The following is a 19,042-nucleotide window of genomic DNA, read 5'->3' as shown; positions in this document are numbered from 1 at the left end:
GAGCATAAATATGAAAAGGTACCTCGGATATGAGGCTCTTTTGCTGTGGAATTCTCCTGCCAACATTGATAGATTCGCCTTGGCAAATGATGAAGAGGGCTGTTTTGTTCTAATCCCTGTGGTCCTTGCTCAAGTCCTTTTCTAAATCAGTTCTATCATGTCATTAAGATCATGATGCATGCTTTTATTGGTTTTGGCAATGATAAGGCTAGGGAGGAGGCTGTTTATAGGCTATAATGATTTCCAGCATCTATCAACAATGCAAAAGTGATGTATCAATGATTGTTTAGTAATATAATCACAATGAAATGGATTTTGTGATTAATTAGTATGCTAATCGCAAGCAATATAACTCTAATTGCTCCTATTCTGGTCAAAGATTTCCTCCTTGTGAAAAAGCCACCCCAAATCCCACTCCGGCTCTGCTGTGCCTAAAGGTGCACAAGCTCAATCTGCGATTATTTGAACGGAAGAATTTGCGTGCCCTTAAAATCATGAGTGCTACAATGGTGATGGTGTGAGTCATGACTAGCGCAATCATGATAGCTGCTCATGCCTATCGCTCTCTCTGCAAAATGGTCAAAATTTTCTTTATTTTTGATGCATCATCCCATTTGCCTTTTCATTTTCTTTAACCCTTTTTTTTGGTGACTAAAAATTTGTAAAATGATACATATCAGAAAAAAAAAGGAAAAACCAAAAAGGGACTAATTCCTCAAAATATTGCCAAAAAAATTTGAAAAAAATCCGACAAATGTGACTCTAACAAAGTTAACGTCCACAGCACGGCAGGCAGCCCGGTTCAATGATACTTCAATTGGTCTAGTTGAAATCCGGTGGAAGGGTGTCCGCAGTTTAGGTTAAGCTCAGAAGGATATTTTATGTTTAGATCTCAATCTTTACTTTTAATCATTGGATCAGACAATGCTGAAATGAGTTACTTAGTCATTAATTTGTTGTTCCCATAACTCTGGATTTTTTGTTTGTGTACCGTGGTCACTTGTTAGTATGGATCCGGTACTCAATTATGGTGACAAAATAAGATTAATTTCTGCTAGGTATGAAATAGTCAAGAAGTTCCCTAAGTGCATAGAGCTTAACAAATATCTTAAGTATCAAATTTGCAGTGTACAAGAGATTTTAACTCCCGCATATTTCCTTTGAGAATCCATAATATTTTCTGTTCATGTGATCATTGCCAACTACCAAATGAAACACAGAGAATCCATGACCGGTTTCTTTACTTGGATGTTTAAATGAGTCAAGAAAGTTCTCAGCTATTAAAAGAAGACTAAAAATGGATTGAAGATGAGCTATCAATTTAATAAGTTCTGAGCCCCTGCAGTGGAGGCTATCTTCTCAGGCATGCCAAAGCCATACCTTTCTTACTTGCCAAATGTGTCTTGGTGGCTAAGATTAGAATCATACTGCAGCATATATATGACAATGCTGTATAAGGTCTAAAGTATATGAATAGCTAGCACTGTTCTTGACATACTTTGTTTGAAGATCGATTAGCCATGTCGAGCTCATCCTCAGATTCAGATGAACAGCCGCTATCTCCAATAAGATTGTTTGGTCGTCAAAGATCCTTGCATCAGATCCTTGGAGGGGGAAAAGGTGATTCTCAACTTTTTATCTTGTTCTTCTTTACCATTTTAACTTTTGATGCCATGTATTCTTTTATTTCGAAACCGAACGAATTTTTGTATTGCTTTTCCAAAATAGTTTTCTTTCTCTATAAGATTATTTCTCAAATGTCAGACAACCTAACCTAAGAGTGTTTTTTTTTTCATATAATATCCTGCGTATAATTCCCATGGATATTATGGTAATCTTGTCTGGTTTGCTTCATAAGTTTTAATATCTCCTCCATCTTGCCTTATTACAAAGAAATTCAAGAATTCTGTATTGTCATTGTAAGCTAAAGCGCATTAATAATGTGATGTATGTGAAATAAAGAAATGATTTCAAATTGTTTTAAAAATAACAAAGTATTTCCCAATAATTACATATGTGAACATGCCTGTAATTCAAAATCCGTTCGTTACACCTGTTCTCCAGAAATATAAGGAACTGAATTAAATTATCTCATCTGGAGCTCAAAATTGAAAAGGGCAATTAGCATAATCATGTTTCTCCAGAAGTGAAAAATTGCTTTCACCGACGAGTGTTGTTTACATTGAATAACAGTCACACTTGAACATGCTACCATTTTTTTTTTTTTTTTGAATGATTAGTGTCCTTTGTGTGAGGCTTAAAATTAAACCTCTTCTTGATTGCCAGATTGGAATACGCTGTAAGAACGAAGTGAGTCAAAAGTACATGTTTTGGCACATGAAAGATGTGTTTATGTGACATTTGCATTTTCAATTGCAGTTGCAGACATACTACTGTGGGAAAACAAGAAGTTATCTGCTACAATCCTAATAGGCGTCACAATTATATGGCTCCTTTTTGAAGTGGTGGAATACAATTTCATCACTCTTCTATGTCACATCTCTATCATTATGATGTTAATTATGTTTATTTGGTCCACTGGGGCAGGATTAGTTGATTGGTACTGTTTTCTTTCCTAATACCGCTACTGCGTTACCAATTCATATTGCAAGTTAGTTTCGCCATCTTTAAGTTTTAACTGAGCTGTATTGCCAAACTTTCTGTCTCCAAATGCTCTACAGGAATCCCCCAGATTTGCATGCTATAACAGTGCCTGAAGCTGCATTCAGATGGCTGTTTGCCAAAATCAACTGGATATTGTTAAATTTGTATGACATTTCATCTGGAAAAGATATAAAAACATTTTTTCTGGTATACATCTTCGCTCAATTGTCATTTGGATCCTGCTTGGCTTCATTTTGTCTTTCCACCAATTGATTGTGTTATCATTGTCTTCTGACCTTCCTTTTCTTTTGTATACTTCCAATCAGGCAATCACTTTCCTCTGGATGTTGTCAATTATCGGAAGCTCTTTCAGCTCTTTGAACTTCTTATACATTGGTAAGGTTGATGAAAATCTGTTGATGTTGTTGGAATAGTGTTGTATTAGTGTCATCATATGTAAGTTACTAATCATGCATGGCATCTTTTGTTATTTTTTTCTGGGATTTGAAGGCTTTCTCAGCTTGGCAACTTTACCAGCTTTATATGAGCGTCATCAAAATGAAGTGGATCATCTCGCAAGCCAAGGGAAGAGGGAAATGAAGAAATTGTACAAGAAATTTGATTCAAAAATCCTTAGCAAGATTCCAAGAGGGCCAGTGAAACAGAAGAAGGGATACTAAAGTTGGAGAAAATCAGGAAACTAACTTGTGAAGAAATTGCCTGTCCCTATTTCTTAACCACTTTGATATGTTGCCTAGACAGCAAGACATATTTGAAGTAAAAAAAGAAAAATTACTTCTTCAAAAGAAGATGGATAATGATTAACTTTTTACAGCTGTAAAGTATCCATTCTTAATTTTCTTTGATCTGTCAGTAGTATGAGTTTATCTGTTTAGCACTTTAGCTTCAAGGTCAATTTCATGGTAATGATGGGAAGAAAACAAAATGGACGGTTGATTCAAATGATAAAAACGGATTACTTTTTTTATAAAATGTTGTGTGTTTGAATAACTTCTATGAGTGAAATACAGTACTTGGGACATGCTTTGATCCGTAGCGTTGAGTGAAGCCAAATTCACCAAATTTTCTTTTACAAAAAAAAAAAAAGAAAAAGACCGAATATGTTTACTAAATACAACGAACATGATTTTCCAAACTGAAATGAAATTGCACATGCTGTTCCCACACAACCATTAAGGCATGAGACATCCATCTGATGCTTGATAGTTGATTCCCAACTTGCCCATAACACCACCACCAATCGCATTCCATCACCAGTGTTTCTTGCAATTTGCAAGGTCTTAACCTCGAGTATTAACAAAACAGAATAGTTGTTGGCCAATATACTTCCTTTGGGCTTGTAGATCCCATTGTTGCTTTCACAATCTCTTCAGAAACCTCTCAACTATGTCCATTATAAGTCTGGGTTACAGATGTAGGCTAAAGCTAATTATTAGCCCAAAGCCAACTCCGCAGGTTCCATATGCAGGCCCAAAGCTAATTACTTCTTCCTTCCCAAATTATTTGTCGCATTTCGAGATTTTAACTTATTAAGAATAATAGTTTGATGGCAATGTTAATAGATTTGTTTTTAAAGTTACTTTCAAGAATTTAAAATTCAAATTTGAATTTAGTATGAAATATATATAAAGATGGGGACAATATTGAAAAAAGAGATCAAAAATAACTTTGACTTTGGTAAAATAACAAACCATAGTTACAAAATTCGGCTAGACCTGACGGTTCAACCGTTCAAACTGGTGAATCGGCCACCTAATTGGATTGGTTTTCAAGTTAGACCGGATAAGTAATAAATCCATTGACCAGTGAACAACCCAGTGGTTAATCGGGCACCTAATTGGATTGGTTTTCAAGTTAGACCGGATAAGTAATAAATCCATTGACCAGTCAACAACCCAACGGTTCAACCGTTCAAATCAGAAAAAAAAAATTGTTGATTGAACCTTCAAATTAAAAATTATAATATTTTTATAATTCAAAATGTATTATTATACTATGTAATGCACTTAGTAGTTGAATTGGCCAACCCACGATTGGACACCCACGATTGGACTAGTAACCTGTTGAATCGGTCACCTCTTTGGACTGAGGTCCTAGTTGAGTTTTCTAATGATGTGGCAAACATTTTGGGACATTCCACGATGAAAAACATGACATTCCCAATGAAATTGTGGGAGTATTTTATTTATATATTTATTCATTTTTTGGAAGAGGGCTTTAAAATTACACGGTAGCACTTTTTGTAATATGATACATATAAGATAAAAAGATAATTGAAAATTATGTTTATGATACAAGTCGAATAATATTTGAATTCTTTTGTTTCAAATAATACTAACCAAACGGATCCAAAAAGCTCTAGATGTTCCTTAAAATTCTTGCTCCCGTCGAACCCTTTCTATCTATAAACGCATCAGGGGAGAAAATATAGCAAGCAAGTAGACAGGACCTGCTAATTTTCCAACGACAGTCCTCAACACGTCCCTGTTTCTTTTGGCCTACGCATGAAAAAAATATCTAGCATTTCAAGTTATATTAACCTCCAATATGGTTTTCACAATTTTTTTAAAGATTAAGATAAGAGATAAATTTCAAGTTAAAATTTTCAGTAATAGGTACGATTAACTTTTTTAACTTTATGCCTTGTTTAGAAAGGGATTTTTTACAAAAAAAAAAAAAAAAAATCTCTACGTTTTTTATGAACACATTTTTCAATCATTTTCTTATCTTATATATATCAAATCGCTACAGTATATGTTCTACAAAAACTTCAGAAAATTGCAATCTAAACACAACCTTGCTGTTTTTTCATGGTACTAAATATATAGTACTTTCCTTTTGTGGGCAAAATAGAAAACATAAATGGTCTCAGATACACCAGAGTCATAACTTTAATCCAAATTCAAACATAGATTATTGTTTTTCCCAGAATCCAAATTTTATCATGAATTCTCATCTGGCTATTTATATGGCTTTTTATCGGTCTATAATTAACACAAAGACGTTTGGACAAACAAGATTTGAAGTAAAATAATTTAATTTACAAATTTCAATCACTTTTTTATCTCACATACATCATATCGTAAAAAATGCTACAGTAATTATCTCAAATAAATCATCTAAATAAACTCTTATCCAAACAAACTTGAAGGTGACTCGGAATGCACTGACAAACTCAAATTCCAAATGCGGTCCACTGATTCCGAAGTTTCGACTTTGAAGTCAGATATTATTATAAATATATTTTGTTCAAGAGAAATTATTATGAAGAATCGCAGTCAGTAGACTGGGAAAGTCGTCTTGTGCTTATGAATGCTTTAGAAAAGCAAGAAGGTCAAACTCTGACCAATTTCATTCGGATTATCTAGTTCTGTGATAGGGATTCACATTTTCGTAAGCATTGTCAAAAAATGCGTGTGAAAACTTTAGATTCTGCTGAGGTTTTGTCCTTTTTCTGTCCCTATCCTCGTTTTTCCAGTTTCTATGTATGGCGTGATAAGGAGCCTGTGTCTATAAAAGTCAAATTTTGCAGTAGATAAGATGAGTAGTCTGAAAGACTTGTGGAAGTGCTGATTCCAACGAAGACAGAGCTTAAGTGTGTACCAAGAGATGGTCAGAGGACTCAAGGCAGGAGGAGGAGGAGGAGGAGGAGGAGGAATCTGGGATGGACAAAACTTTGGGGGCTTAGGAAGTGTAGTTTGGGTTTTGTGGGTGGCGTTCCTCAGTTCGTCTTTCATCTTAGCCGTTATCCTCTCCTGTGGAGGTGGTGCAACCAGAGACAAGGCTTCTTCTGCTACCCAAACTGATGCCCGCGGGGCTGCATGTGGTGCAGGTTGCAGCGCTGCATGTGGTGGTTGATCACCGTGCTGCTCTCTGACTTCTTATCACCTACCTGATCTGCTGATTCTTTTCAGTTGTGAATCGGAGAAAAACCAAACTAGAGATGACAAAAAACAAAGGGTAGGAAACTAAACTAAAGTAGTAATCGATTCCTCCTTTTTTTTTTTTTCTCTTTTTTGTTTGTTAGGGGTACAAATTGTTCGGTTTTGCAGTTCAGGAGTTGTAATAACAGCCTACTATCAATAGATGTCAAAAGATAGACAACAATTCACCCGGAGGTGCAGCCACAGTTAAGTGGCAAGTTTGGTAGGAGGCAAGGATTTTTCAACAGCCTCTTGGCTGTTGGCCTCTATTTTAGTATTTGAAAGCTCTATTTTAATGGCGTTCTGATTGTACATCAGCGAATTGGGTCCTACTAAACAGGCATAAGGCATATCATAGGCAGTTCCCATGTTTGAACTTTGACCTGGAATAAGAACTCAACAGGCCAAGAGACATTTCCCAAACACCACCATGGATCTTGCATACAAGTACAGAACGTAAGACTTGAGTTTACAAGGATTCTTCTCAGCTGTAAATTTCTTTAGGTGTTAATTCTATTACTTTCCTACTCTTTCTTCACACACTATCCAGCTTATTTGAACAATTTGGGGTACAATGAGACTGTGTAGTCCTTCATCATTTCTAGATACAATAAATATTTTAAACAGGCACAAGCCAAGATATAGCTCTGGGTAAAAATTTACGCGACAAGAATTCTCACATTCCTCGACTTCTCCTAATTTCAGTTGATGAAATGTCCATGCGGAATGTATCTGCTGGTATGGAAATGAACAGGCCTTTCAGCTCCTCTGGTACGTCAAAATCCTCGAGTACCTAAGAGAGACCGCGAAAGGGTACAAGTTTGTAAGACGAGTCATCACAATAACTCGAGGGTATGGAAAAGTTTTTTGAAATGTAATCAAACCTTGAAAACACCATCTACGTTTCGGCCAGCAACAAGGAAAACACATCCAGTGTTTTTGCACCCGATGAGTATCTCCAACATCTTTGCATAATCGTTCCCATAGTATTTCGGCTGAAAATCAGCAACTTCCAAACATTAAGGCAAAAGAAAATGCAAACTTTCACAGAAAAACATTACTGCATGCAAAATTAAAATCCAGACACCAGAATTTATTAGCATAACAAGATCACCATTCTTTTTTGTGTGCGCGCGTGTGAGAGAGAGAGAGAGAGAGAGCTACTCCAGAAAGTTTGCCACTTATTAAAACATATTCCGCACCACAAGATAAGAAAAAATATATCTATCCTATTACCAAGAAGAGAGAGAGAGAGAGAGAGAGCTTATGATTGTAACCAGAAAAATGATAAACATAAGTAGAAAACCAAATTGAGGATAACAACTAGATATACTGGTAAGCACAAGAATCAGGTACACACTTGGAACCAACATAAAAACTAAATTGAGGAAGGTAAATCAAAAGATAAAAGTAGAAAACCAAATTGAGGAAGTTAAATCAACCGGTAGATAAAAACTAGATATACTGGTAAGGATAAGACTCAGATACACAATTGGAACCAAAATAACAACTAAAGCTGCAATGATGACATACAACCTAAATAGTTGCTTGAAAAAAAAAAAAAGGTATTGAACTACATAAACTATTGAACACCCAAAATACAGTAAAGAAGCCAGTAACGGAAAGGACAAGGCTACATAGTAAATTTCACAGACTCCTGCTATATATTAAAGGTCCTTACATCGATTAATCTCACTGCTGTATCTGCACCAATGACAAAAGCACTGCCAGGAAAGAGCTCTGCTTTCTTGTAAAAATATGGCTGATTAGATACTATGACTGTTTTTCCTGAATGCACATATGAAAGCAATTAGCATCCATTTAATAAGTAATGTAAAAATATGGCAACGGTGTAGCCCAGTGATCCCTACAAAGAAAGTATTCTGACAAATTCCAAAACACTTGGAAAAGAAAATTTCCTTTTTGCACCCCCCCAACCTGGGTGGGGATTTCAGAAGCATTCAAATGACAAATCTACAAATACTAACAGAACAACTTTGGATCCATGTAACGGGAGAACCAAATTCAGCAAATCTATATAAGATACTTTCAACCCTAACCAATTCCATGACAAAGCTAATGTTCCTTGTGCCTAAGCCTGGTGTAATCAAGCTATTATCCACTGCCATATTCCTGCATGCACATGCACACAGGCTTCAAATTTAGTCATAATGAAACCACTATTCCAAGGTTCAATTATAGGGAGACACAAAAGGCTTTGACATCAACTACCAATTTCCATAATAAAAGTTTAACCTTCAGAAGGTGATTCATTTTAGAAGGAAAATTTGTCAGATGGTTTCAAATGCACACACAGCATTGATTCTGAACTTAAGTATAGAAACTAAACGATCCAGACTTACCAACTCTTTCAAACTGTTTGACACGTTCTTTGATTTGAGATACTGTCAAAGGAGGTTTATCAGCATTTATGGCGGACAATTCAAAGCACGGGTATCCATCCCCACATATGCTGCATATATAAAATAAACTACGTAAACATCAGAAACAATAGGACATAAACCTAATAGTGATACGGTAGCGCACGGAACTATCCTAAGACAATATCATCTCATTTATGTCTAAATGAACTGACAAAAACTGGAAGCACTTCATGCTGTTTCACGTGACATTGAACCTCCATCTAATGCTGTTCGTTTTATGACTGGACTTGCCTTCTGAAAAAGATCTTCTATCATGTAATCATATTACCATGAGTCACAATATTGGAACTGGAAAGTTGCAAGAATAGACATATTTACCTAATAGCAACATCCAAGAGCTTTAGGTGACCTTCATGTAAAGGATTAAAGGAACCAGATAGAATAATCTTCCGTTTCGTATTAGCAATATCTGCAAAATGTTTTACTTCACAACAGGGGTCTAGAAAGTAGATCACATAGTGGAAATTATACAATTTTAAGATACAATGTAGATTCTCCACCCAATTTCACCAGCCACCAAAATGCAACTTCAACTGTTAGTAAATGTTTCAAATAGATGAGGCTTTTATAACCCAAGTGCAATGGGGAAATTGTGGTGGACAATCCACATTGCTAAGACTATTTCTAACAGTTCAAATCATACCACTTGAAAAGGGATAGACCTTAAAGCAAATCTGTCCATTTATAACTTGCTCTAATTCTTGATCTTCATCAAATTTGCTTTCATATTCATCAGGAACTTCAGATTCATTTAGCTCAGAAACATAGGTTGCCTCAACCTTGCAAGCCTTGGCAATTCCCTATAAGTACATCATAAAATTTTTCAATTACATAAAGAGACAGAGACTCAATTTTGACCAAATGAGAATTAATGAACCAATCAGTCAGGATAATTATGGAGTGTAAAGTTCTTGGAAAAACTGGACCAAAAATTTTAACAAAGTGTGGATATGAAAATTCCATTTCTAGGCAATTCTACTGAATGTACGCCAGCAGCACCTGAGGCCATGCCATGGATAAAACTGCTTTTAGGTCATAATATATATATCTATCAAGCACATCCACTGAGACTTGTGCAGAAGAAAATTTTGATTTGTATCAAAGTTCTCTTAACATGACTTTTTACACTCACTTCTTTGAAGCAATAAGATGAAATCACTAAGCACCTATAGGTAAACGGTGAAATGTAATCCTAGGCTATGTTTGGTTGTCCAACAGAATAAAAAACTGTCTCTATAGAAGTTTACTTTGCATATGATGCAATTCCAATTCTAATAAAGAACCAAAAGCAGCTTTAGAAAATACTTTCACACCCACAGTCAAGTCGTCCCATCAGATATGGCCCGTACTAGTAAATGGCATCTGATAAGACATTATTATACCAAATTTTCTGTAGTCAAGCATCTTCAACTTTTTAAAAAGCAGCACTTTTATTGGTGCTAACAACTTAGATACTACTCAAATCACATTTCTAAAATATCAGACGATCAGCACCAACACCTCTTTCAGACCTTACTCAGCACATTACTCCTGAAAAATCACGAAAGAATTAAATGTGCAACTTTCAACTTAAAAAACTTTCACTCACCTTGAGTAAGAACTGGCTTGAGACTGTTTCTTCTTGCTCACGAGTGCGCAAACCCTAAATTATTCATTAGCCCAGTTGAATGTTTTGAGGAAGTTACCTCCCAGAAGGAAAAGTAAAGTTAATCTTGCAGTACCTTTGACAGAGTAACCGTTGATACCCAAAGCTGGTCAGATGTTCTAGTTGACAAGTGAAACCTACAAATGAGGCAAGGCCGGAGTTCAGGTTTCTAACCTATGCAAGACAAAAAAGTTCATTCTTCTAACAAAAAAGAAACTGCATCCTGTAAGATACCTATGATCTCCTAGTTTGGGGCGTGTGCTAGCTAGAGAACCAGTAAAACCGACTCCCAGAACAGGAGAACCTATTTAATCATTGAAACCAAGATGCATCACCAATATAACAAATGATTGATAATTCAAGAACAACGCTACGAATCAAGAAAAAGAAAAAAAAAATAGCCCCAGGTAGACCTGCAGACGCATCCAGGAAAGTCATCTAACTACTAAAGCCTTTAAGTCCAACAAGGAAAAAACTGCCTGCATCATTAACATAAATTGGCAAGAATGACAACAACAGAATATATTACTAGAACTCCGTACGTAAAATTTGAGGGTAAGACTGTTCAAAAGTGAAGTTAGTTGGTCCATTATGACCAATGGAGCTTGAGCAATTGAGCTCGATTGACAGATACAACCTCCTATGTTCCTGGACTTTCCAGACCACCAGTGTCAGCATCTTGTCGCTTATTATATTATACAGAAACTCTAGAAATTTGAATATACCGAACGTAGAAAAAAAGGAAAAAAATACAAATTCATTTCGGAAATAGAACCTGGTTTAGAAAGCTTTAAAGCTCTATTATAAGCCAAGAGTGCCATTTCCTCCGCCGTCTCGGCACTAGCGAATTGAGCTGGAACCTGTCCATTCACAACAAGTAATCAAATACTACCAAATACTTATAGAACTAAACTCTGAGAAATGGAGATGATAAAAGTAGATATTAAGTGGGATCATTATGAAATTGACCTTGCCGAGCAATTGAATCATGGACATTCCAGAATACGGAACTACGGCTTCCAGTACCGTATTTGATGCTCCGGGGACCGACAACAACAACCCTAACGCCTGCGAGGCGCCGCCGGCGATGTAGAGAACGGCCTGAGTAGGACAAGAGTGTATGGATCCTACGAGAGCTCGCATGGAGCCGTCCGTCATACTCGTCCAGACGATGTCGTTTTAGTATCGGAAGCCCAGATATGACGGGGAAGTTTGTTGACTGCTTGACCTCACTCACTAATTTCACAATCTTCACTCCGCGCGTGGGGAATTTGGGATGCCATTTTTACTTTATTTTATTTTTTGTACGTGGGGATGCCCATTTCTCACGCTACCCCTCGCCGTTTCTGTGTTGATTTGTTCAATGCGACGTCGTTGCCGGTGGTGTTTCTTGGGATTGGGCTTCTGAACCAGATGTTGGGTAATTGCTATTGGGCCTAGTATTTCAGGTTCGGATGCTCTCTCTCTCTCTCTCTCAACAAAAAAAATTTCTGATATTAAAATAAAGTAGGAATAGATGTAAGATAAAATTTATCGTATAAAAAAAAAAATAATAAAATCCTTAAAAAAAAAAGTCTTATTTTGAAAAGTGAAATTTTGGGTTTGATAATCAATAATTCTAATGATTGAAACATTTCTTGCCAACTCAACCTTTTTTTTTACTCAATATCATCTTTTTTTAGATGGATGGAGTCAAACTCTAGCTTGACTAAAATATGGTCAGTTTTCTAGAATGAAAATATGTTTTTTTAAAGAAAATAAAAATATGGTTTGATTCTTCTTTATTTCGATAGCGCACACAATGAATTTTGCCCCCTTGTGAATGTACCAGAACCACATACATTTCTTGGGTTCTACTCCCTTATGTGCCACGAAGATATATATATATATATATATGTATGTTATATGTGTGATGTTGTCGTCGTCGTGGTCATCGTCAGTACATTTCTGTTTACGTAGAGTAGATTTGCTAGCAAATGGAGTCATAGTTGGGGGGGTTTCCGCGCGATGCGCGGACGATGGTGCCTGTGTATATATGTAAAGGTTGATTTTGTTAAGAAATTGAGGTGGAAAGTTTTGGATTACATTTAATAAGAATCAGGAAACATTTAATAAGAATGAGGAAATTCATGTTGTTAGAAGAGGTGTAGCTGAGATGAGTGAATTTGGGAAGGTAACAACATTTGACATTGTTATTGGTTAATAGGATGACAATTGTTATGATAGCAAAAGTATTTTATATCTATTGTTGGCGGATGTCAAAAGTTGGCAGTTAAGAACTTCAGTGGACATCAGTGAATCTGCAAAACATACATTGCAAAAACTATGGCTTAAGAGCCGGAGTTTAGATCCATTGAATCTGCAAAAGTGTGCTGGCTGGAAAAATGGTGAAGGAATTAGTGGCTATTAATTCTGTTAGGCCATGGCGTCTTTTTCCTTCACTTTTTCAGCAGTGGTCTTTTGTTTCTTGGTAGGGCTTTCTGTTATTTTCAGTGTAGCGAGGCGTTCTGCCTCAAGTTTGTTGTCATGATCTCCAGATGAATTTGTAGTGTTTTCAGTTGGTGCTGTTGTCGATTTAGCATGCATTGCTGCTGTTGAACTCTCTGCATCAGTATATATTGGTGGCAGTCCTCTGGCTTCAATTTCTCCCAAGTTCAGTTTGTGCGCTATAATGGCTGTATACTTTTCAGTGGAGGATGATGCAAATGATTTTTCGGTCTTTTTGACGAAGCATACAATCATGGAGCTGTTAATGCTTTCCTCTATTGCTTTATAGTCAAGGGAACCCTGAAATAATGAAGTAGATTAATATGTTTTTTATAGAAACATGTATTTGAAACTGAGAAGCTATTAGTTGGTTGGTTTTGTATGTTATGAGAGTAATATATATTTCAACGTATTAATTAGTGGATGTGTTGCTTACTTGTTCCTCTTGGTCTTGAATTTCTGCTATAGTGAATGGCAGTAGTTGCTCGGCATCTTGTCCATATAGATCCAATGTCATTGAGCCAGAGCAGTTAGCAAAGTTAACAGTTAATCTACACCTGTTTCATAAGAGAAGCAAATTATTAATAAGCAGATGTATGTGAACAGCAGTATAAATCGATACAAACTGACTATAAAGAGCATGCAACTCTAATGCTATAGCCACAACAGAGCATGTATAGAGGGTAATAACACAAGGCAAAGGGACTGTGGTGGTCCCTGTTCTACTGAGATTCAAGTTTCAAAGTTGAATAAAATTGTTGATGTAATGAACTGATTACCTTGGCTCGACTCTAATCTGTCTCTGGCATGAAGTGCAAATAATTAAGTGCTGTGGAGACATCCGAAGAGATTTATGGCATCCAGGACATGCATTATACCAGAGCTTTTGACTTTTATCTAGCAGAGTTGGTGTGCCTTGTAACCAACAGGATTTTTGCTGCAATTTTGATATATATGTTTTTAGACTTCTAATTAGAGCAGTAAGATAAAGATTTGAGTACTGTGATGAAGATTAGATAGGTAATGTGATTGTGGTACCAGGGGCAAGTTCAAGAAGTCTCTTATTGATGTGAGCTCTTCAATAGGTGGCATTGGCAAGAGGACGGCACGATTCTCATAAGCTTTTTCAAGCAACATCTGTTCAATTTTTGCACGGTTGTCTTGAATCCTGGAATTAAAACTGGAGTAGTAAGTATAACAAATATGATGACTATTAATGGGTGCATAATAATAGCAGAATTTAAAATGGAGTAGTAATTATAACAAGTACCATGACTTTATTGTTGCTGCTTGTTCAATTGGAGGATTAATGAGAATCGCACTTCCTGGCTTTGTGCTGAGGTTCACAGCTGCAAATGAAAGACAGTAATTAAAGGGTACATATTATTGTGTAAATTTTGAATTCCAAGTAAGTGAGGTGATCGATAGTGTCGATTCTTACTATGATAAGAGGAAACCTTAACTTTCAATGCTGCAATAATTGGCTGTGAATCAATGATATCTGCAATAGCCTGTCCTTCATTTAGCTCGTAAGCTCCCCATAAAGTTAGGATCGTTGGTATGCAGCTATATAGAGGTTATGGTTATTACATGCATTCATACTTATGATTAGTTCTGCAATAATGATGCGATTTTGCATGCATTTTGAAAGTATTACCCTTGATCGATCACAATTATGTTTCTCAGAGGGGTGGTTCCTCTGTTATTTCTTGGTTGCACTTGAATAGCAGCTGCCAGGACATCTATTTTTTTTTTAAAGAAAGGAAATTCTGCGTGTCAGTCTCTGTGAACAGTAAAATGTTTCACTATTGTAGAAATGCAGTACGATTTACCTATTTCAGATTGGATATCTATGTACTGACGAAACTTTTTGAAATCAGTGAAGTTAAGCACTGGAGTAATCATTGGTGAATCGGTATCGCTCACAAGATGAACAACTGTTGAATTGTCGATGATCCAGTTGCATTCCTTTTCAGTTGAACGGTAGTCTGCTGAGGCAAACTTGACTTTTGCATTTGAGACGAGGTATTTGTTATATAACTGCAATAAAGCTCTAAAGAACTCAATGTCTGAGTTATAGATAAGAGCTTCAAGCTTTGTTCCCTGTCGTTGAGAGTTGAATGAGGTGAATTAAAGATGTATTAGTACTGAAGTTTTCACGTTGTAAGTATTCGAATATGGTATTACCTGATCATCCATGAGGAGCAGCTTTTGATATCTGTTGCCAGCTTTCGACACCTGAATCCTTTGCTTCTGAATGACTTGAACTTTACAGGTCCAGTCTTTCATGCCAGGAAGTATTTTATTAATTGCAGTGAAGTTTGTTCCCATCTGTGAAAGTGATATGAATATATATTGCACAGTGTAAGAAATAACTGAAAGACTTGCATGCATCATGAATACTATATTTTCTGCATTGATGATCAGACTGTATGGAAAAGCAGCTACTCATATAAGATATCATGCTAATGCTAATTCTAGGATTTCTGTATAAACAACATTTTCTGTCAAATCATCTGTATTTGTATCAAAAACTGATGGTCTTATGAGTATTTTCACAGCTTTATTGTTTTTAGCTCTTGAGATTGCTACATATATCTGTCCATGTGAGAACACAGGCTCACGTAAATAAATACCAACAAAATCTAATGTTTGACCTTGAGATTTATTTATAGTCATTGCAAAGCATAATCTAACAGGGAACTGATGACGCTCAAAAGAAATAGGGCAATCAGGGTCATTCTCAACTCGAAAAGAGAGATTCTATGCAGAAAGACTTCTTTGCCTATATGTTCGCCTGTGCTAATGATGGCATGTATAATATTAGGCTTTAAAGATTTACATATAAGTCTTGTGCCATTGCAAAGACCTCCTGGAGGATCTATATTTCTAAGCAGAATGATTGGTGAGTTTGGTTTCAAAGTTAATTTATAAGGCGGGAATCCAGTAGGAGTCAAGCTGTTAAAGAAATCTTCGAACATTGTTTGTTCACTAATTTCAAGTGCTTTGTCTCTGCTGATATATTGATATGCATTTCCTGGAAACCTCTCTGTTAGTATTTCATTCAGCTCGTCGATGAAGTCATTTCTTGTTGTTAGTATAGCCCTGTTCACTAGAGAAAAGTTATGATCAGTGAAGGCATTTAGGTCAGGAAACACATATTTAATTAAAGCACTAACAGATTCTTCTTCAGTCGTGTATGGTAGAAGTAAAGGTCGTGGAATTCTGATGTTCTTCTTATCAATGTAAGGTTCAGCTCCATTACCAATGCGTAGCAGATAACTGTAAAGTCAGGATCTGATATCGCCCTCATGTTTTGTGTGAACTGTGGCCGAATGTAGGAATTTACAATGCTTGCCTGAATAAAGTCTGCTTTTGATCCTTTTGTTACCACTGGAAGTACTTGTCTGAAGTCACCTCCTAATACTATAACCTTTGATCCAAAGAGCTCTGTTGAACTCATAATATCCTTTAACATCTTGTCTACTCCTTCAATAGCAGTTTTGTGTGTCATTGGTGCTTCATCCTAGATGATTAACTTTGCCTGTCGCAGGAGGTCAGCAAGTGCACTTTGTTTGCTGATTTTGCACATATTTTCAGCACTTAAATCGATAGGTATTTTGAATCTTGAATGTGCTGTCCTTCCTCCAGGTAAAATCGAGGCAGCCACTCCACAAGAAGCTGTAGCAAGCACCATAAAGCCTTTTGATCTTACATCAGCGAGTAAAGCTTTATATGAAAATGTTTTTTCAGTGCCACCAGGTCCATCTAGGAAAAAGCAGCCTCGTTTATTGACATAGGCAGCTTCAAGTTTGGTATTGAATGCAGCTCTTTGGTCAGTATTAAGTTGAGAAACTGAAGCTAAATCAATTTCTGAGACTCTAATGTTCAATTCACTAAGAGTATCTCTGGTATCTTTTGTCAGGCCATCAAACTCGAGTATTCTGGGCACTAATGCATGGGAGTTGATGTTCTTACCCATTGATTCAAGGAAATTGTTGATTTGTTGTAACACTTTTGCTTCAGTTCCTTGTCCGTTAAGTTCCCTGCTCTCTGATAATCTTCTGACATATATTGTTGAAATTTTAGCCATAAATGCCTTGCATTTTCTGGAGGCGAGAAAACTAAAAGAGTGGCAAAGAGACGTCTTAAAGTATATGGCATGTGGTATACTGCAGCCTCTTGTAAGCATTGTTCCTGACTGTTGTCTGACTGAAAATAGCCTCGAAGAACTTCAGCTTCTTTGAAAGTATCAACTAAGACGCCATTAACAGTTTTCAAGTCGTTAAAAGAAGTCGGCCCTCAGACATTCAGCAGCAATAAACGGAGACAGTAACATTCACCTTCAATTGGATTAACTGAGACTAATCTTCCAATTGCGTCTTTCTGTTTTCGAGGTGACCATGCTTTTGATCCAGGATACCAAAAAAAATGTTCAGGGAATTCTTTATAAGTGCACTTCAGGCTCTTGGCTAAATCATGAGTTGAATTCGTGCGAAAAAATTCAGTAAGCATGGTTCTCTTCGCAAAAGGATTACTTAAAAGCTCATGTAAATCTTGATCTTCTGTGAAGCTCATCGATTGGAAGTTCTCTAAGTGAACTTATAAATGAATGACTGATGGATGCATTTCACTTAGAGGAAGAAGATAGATACGCCACATTGCTTCAACAGCACAAACCCATCTGCCTGTCTGGTAATCTTTGATTTCATCCACCGGATCAGACACTGAAGGAGTGGCTGATGTAGTTGAGCTAGCAGATACTGATGGAGCAGAAGAGGCAGCAGCACGATCAGCATTGATGCAAAAGTGAATTCTGTCATGACCTTTATGTATGTATTTATAAATGTATTTGACAGCTTTAACACTAGAACAAAGTTCAACGTTAATGCGACAATCAAATTTGGCCAATAGGTATGGGTTGTAAGGTACAACACATCTATTGTCTAGCTGGTGATCTCGAACGATAACTTTTCGACCATTCTTCCTTCTCTTGTATGTAGGTTACGAACTATCTCCATGCGATGTTTTTTCAGCCCACCGTTTAGGATAATTATTTTTGCACTTTCTGACTGGTGAACCATCCCTGCAGACATTATTGGGATTTTTATGGCCACAAGGTCCGTGCATCATGTGCTTTCTCACCATATTGAATGGTGGTCTGTTTTGATTTTCGTCAGGAATCTCAGCAGAAAAAATCTTGTCATGTGCCTCAGTGGTGTACAACTTTGAGATCTGGTCTGTTATGAGCTTCATCAGTGGATAACATATGTTAGTTTTATCTCTAGCCATGAAGGATTGCAGGTCATGGTAATGAATATATCAGGCCGGCCAAATTTCTGAACAAGAACCATAGAATCAGCATATCTTCTGAACAAGAACCAAGAAACATATTCATTTGAGCAGTCAAATGGTCTGGAAGCTGGCCATTAAAAATAAAAAGTGAACTGATATACGAGTAGCAGTAAGGGTAAAGCATTTCAATCTATAAAGTAAAGATACTACTTCATGTAGTTCATAATGCAAATATGTAGTTTTGCTAACCTTGTTCTTCCATATTAATCATTTCATCAGCAGATTTGCATTCTTTCTTTCTTTTCTTCTGCATTTTTTGGGATTTTGTCTTTCAGATCTTTTAATGCCTGGATGCCATCCTGTTTCTCCAAATGCAAACAGCAATGGGTACTGCAATGCGTCATAACATCCGTAGTAATATTGCACTCGTCGCGGCTGTCCATCTTTAGTGTAAACTTGAATGTGTCTAGCATATCCACTATTTGATTCGTCTCCCTAATCCCACAAAGCAGCAACTTGAGATACAGTAGGCTTATTGAGGCCTCTTATAATAAAGTGTGATTTACTATACAATGGAAAATAATACCAAGAAAAATGCAATCATTGGATACCTGTGTGAAAAG

General features: G+C 36.6%; 4 protein-coding genes and 1 long non-coding RNA gene across 5 annotated transcripts; 2 read left to right on the top strand and 3 right to left on the bottom strand.

Annotated features, from left to right (window-relative positions):
* The first annotated feature begins 1,520 nt into the window (after positions 1-1,520).
* On the top strand, positions 1,521-3,431 carry LOC113752572 (reticulon-like protein B9). The gene is made up of 5 exons (XM_027296681.1): positions 1,521-1,620; positions 2,380-2,560; positions 2,682-2,811; positions 2,931-3,000; positions 3,115-3,431. Exons 1-5 carry the CDS (start codon positions 1,521-1,523, stop codon positions 3,282-3,284), a joined length of 651 nt encoding a protein of 216 aa, XP_027152482.1. The 3' UTR covers positions 3,285-3,431.
* A 2,563-nt stretch (positions 3,432-5,994) lies between these two features.
* On the top strand, positions 5,995-7,086 carry LOC113754327. The gene is made up of 2 exons (XR_003465169.1): positions 5,995-6,585; positions 6,678-7,086. It is a non-coding gene; the product is annotated as an uncharacterized LOC113754327 (long non-coding RNA).
* LOC113754326 lies at positions 6,933-11,883 on the bottom strand. Its single transcript, XM_027298708.1, has 11 exons — positions 11,607-11,883; positions 11,413-11,497; positions 10,872-10,941; positions 10,714-10,774; positions 10,581-10,634; positions 9,636-9,792; positions 9,311-9,401; positions 8,912-9,021; positions 8,230-8,336; positions 7,433-7,543; positions 6,933-7,341 (listed from the first exon to the last, which is right to left on the bottom strand). Exons 1-11 carry the CDS (start codon positions 11,793-11,795, stop codon positions 7,225-7,227), a joined length of 1,152 nt encoding a protein of 383 aa, XP_027154509.1. The 5' UTR covers positions 11,796-11,883; the 3' UTR covers positions 6,933-7,224.
* Positions 11,884-13,052: 1,169 nt separating this feature from the next.
* LOC113752571 lies at positions 13,053-15,455 on the bottom strand. The gene is made up of 9 exons (XM_027296680.1): positions 15,312-15,455; positions 14,957-15,227; positions 14,782-14,866; positions 14,566-14,690; positions 14,395-14,473; positions 14,163-14,292; positions 14,003-14,061; positions 13,561-13,681; positions 13,053-13,424 (listed from the first exon to the last, which is right to left on the bottom strand). Exons 1-9 carry the CDS (start codon positions 15,453-15,455, stop codon positions 13,053-13,055), a joined length of 1,386 nt encoding a protein of 461 aa, XP_027152481.1.
* Positions 15,456-15,799: 344 nt separating this feature from the next.
* On the bottom strand, positions 15,800-16,638 carry LOC113752570. The gene is made up of 2 exons (XM_027296679.1): positions 16,304-16,638; positions 15,800-16,229 (listed from the first exon to the last, which is right to left on the bottom strand). The coding sequence occupies exons 1-2, from the start codon at positions 16,636-16,638 to the stop codon at positions 15,800-15,802; spliced, it is 765 nt and encodes a 254-aa protein (XP_027152480.1).
* Positions 16,639-19,042: the final 2,404 nt, after the last annotated feature.

This window comes from Coffea eugenioides, chromosome 11 (genome assembly GCF_003713205.1).
Source record: "Coffea eugenioides isolate CCC68of chromosome 11, Ceug_1.0, whole genome shotgun sequence".
Taxonomy (NCBI): Eukaryota; Viridiplantae; Streptophyta; class Magnoliopsida; order Gentianales; family Rubiaceae; genus Coffea; species Coffea eugenioides.
The sequence above is the reverse complement of the archived record's forward strand: the minus strand, read 5'-3'. Positions and strand labels throughout refer to the sequence as shown.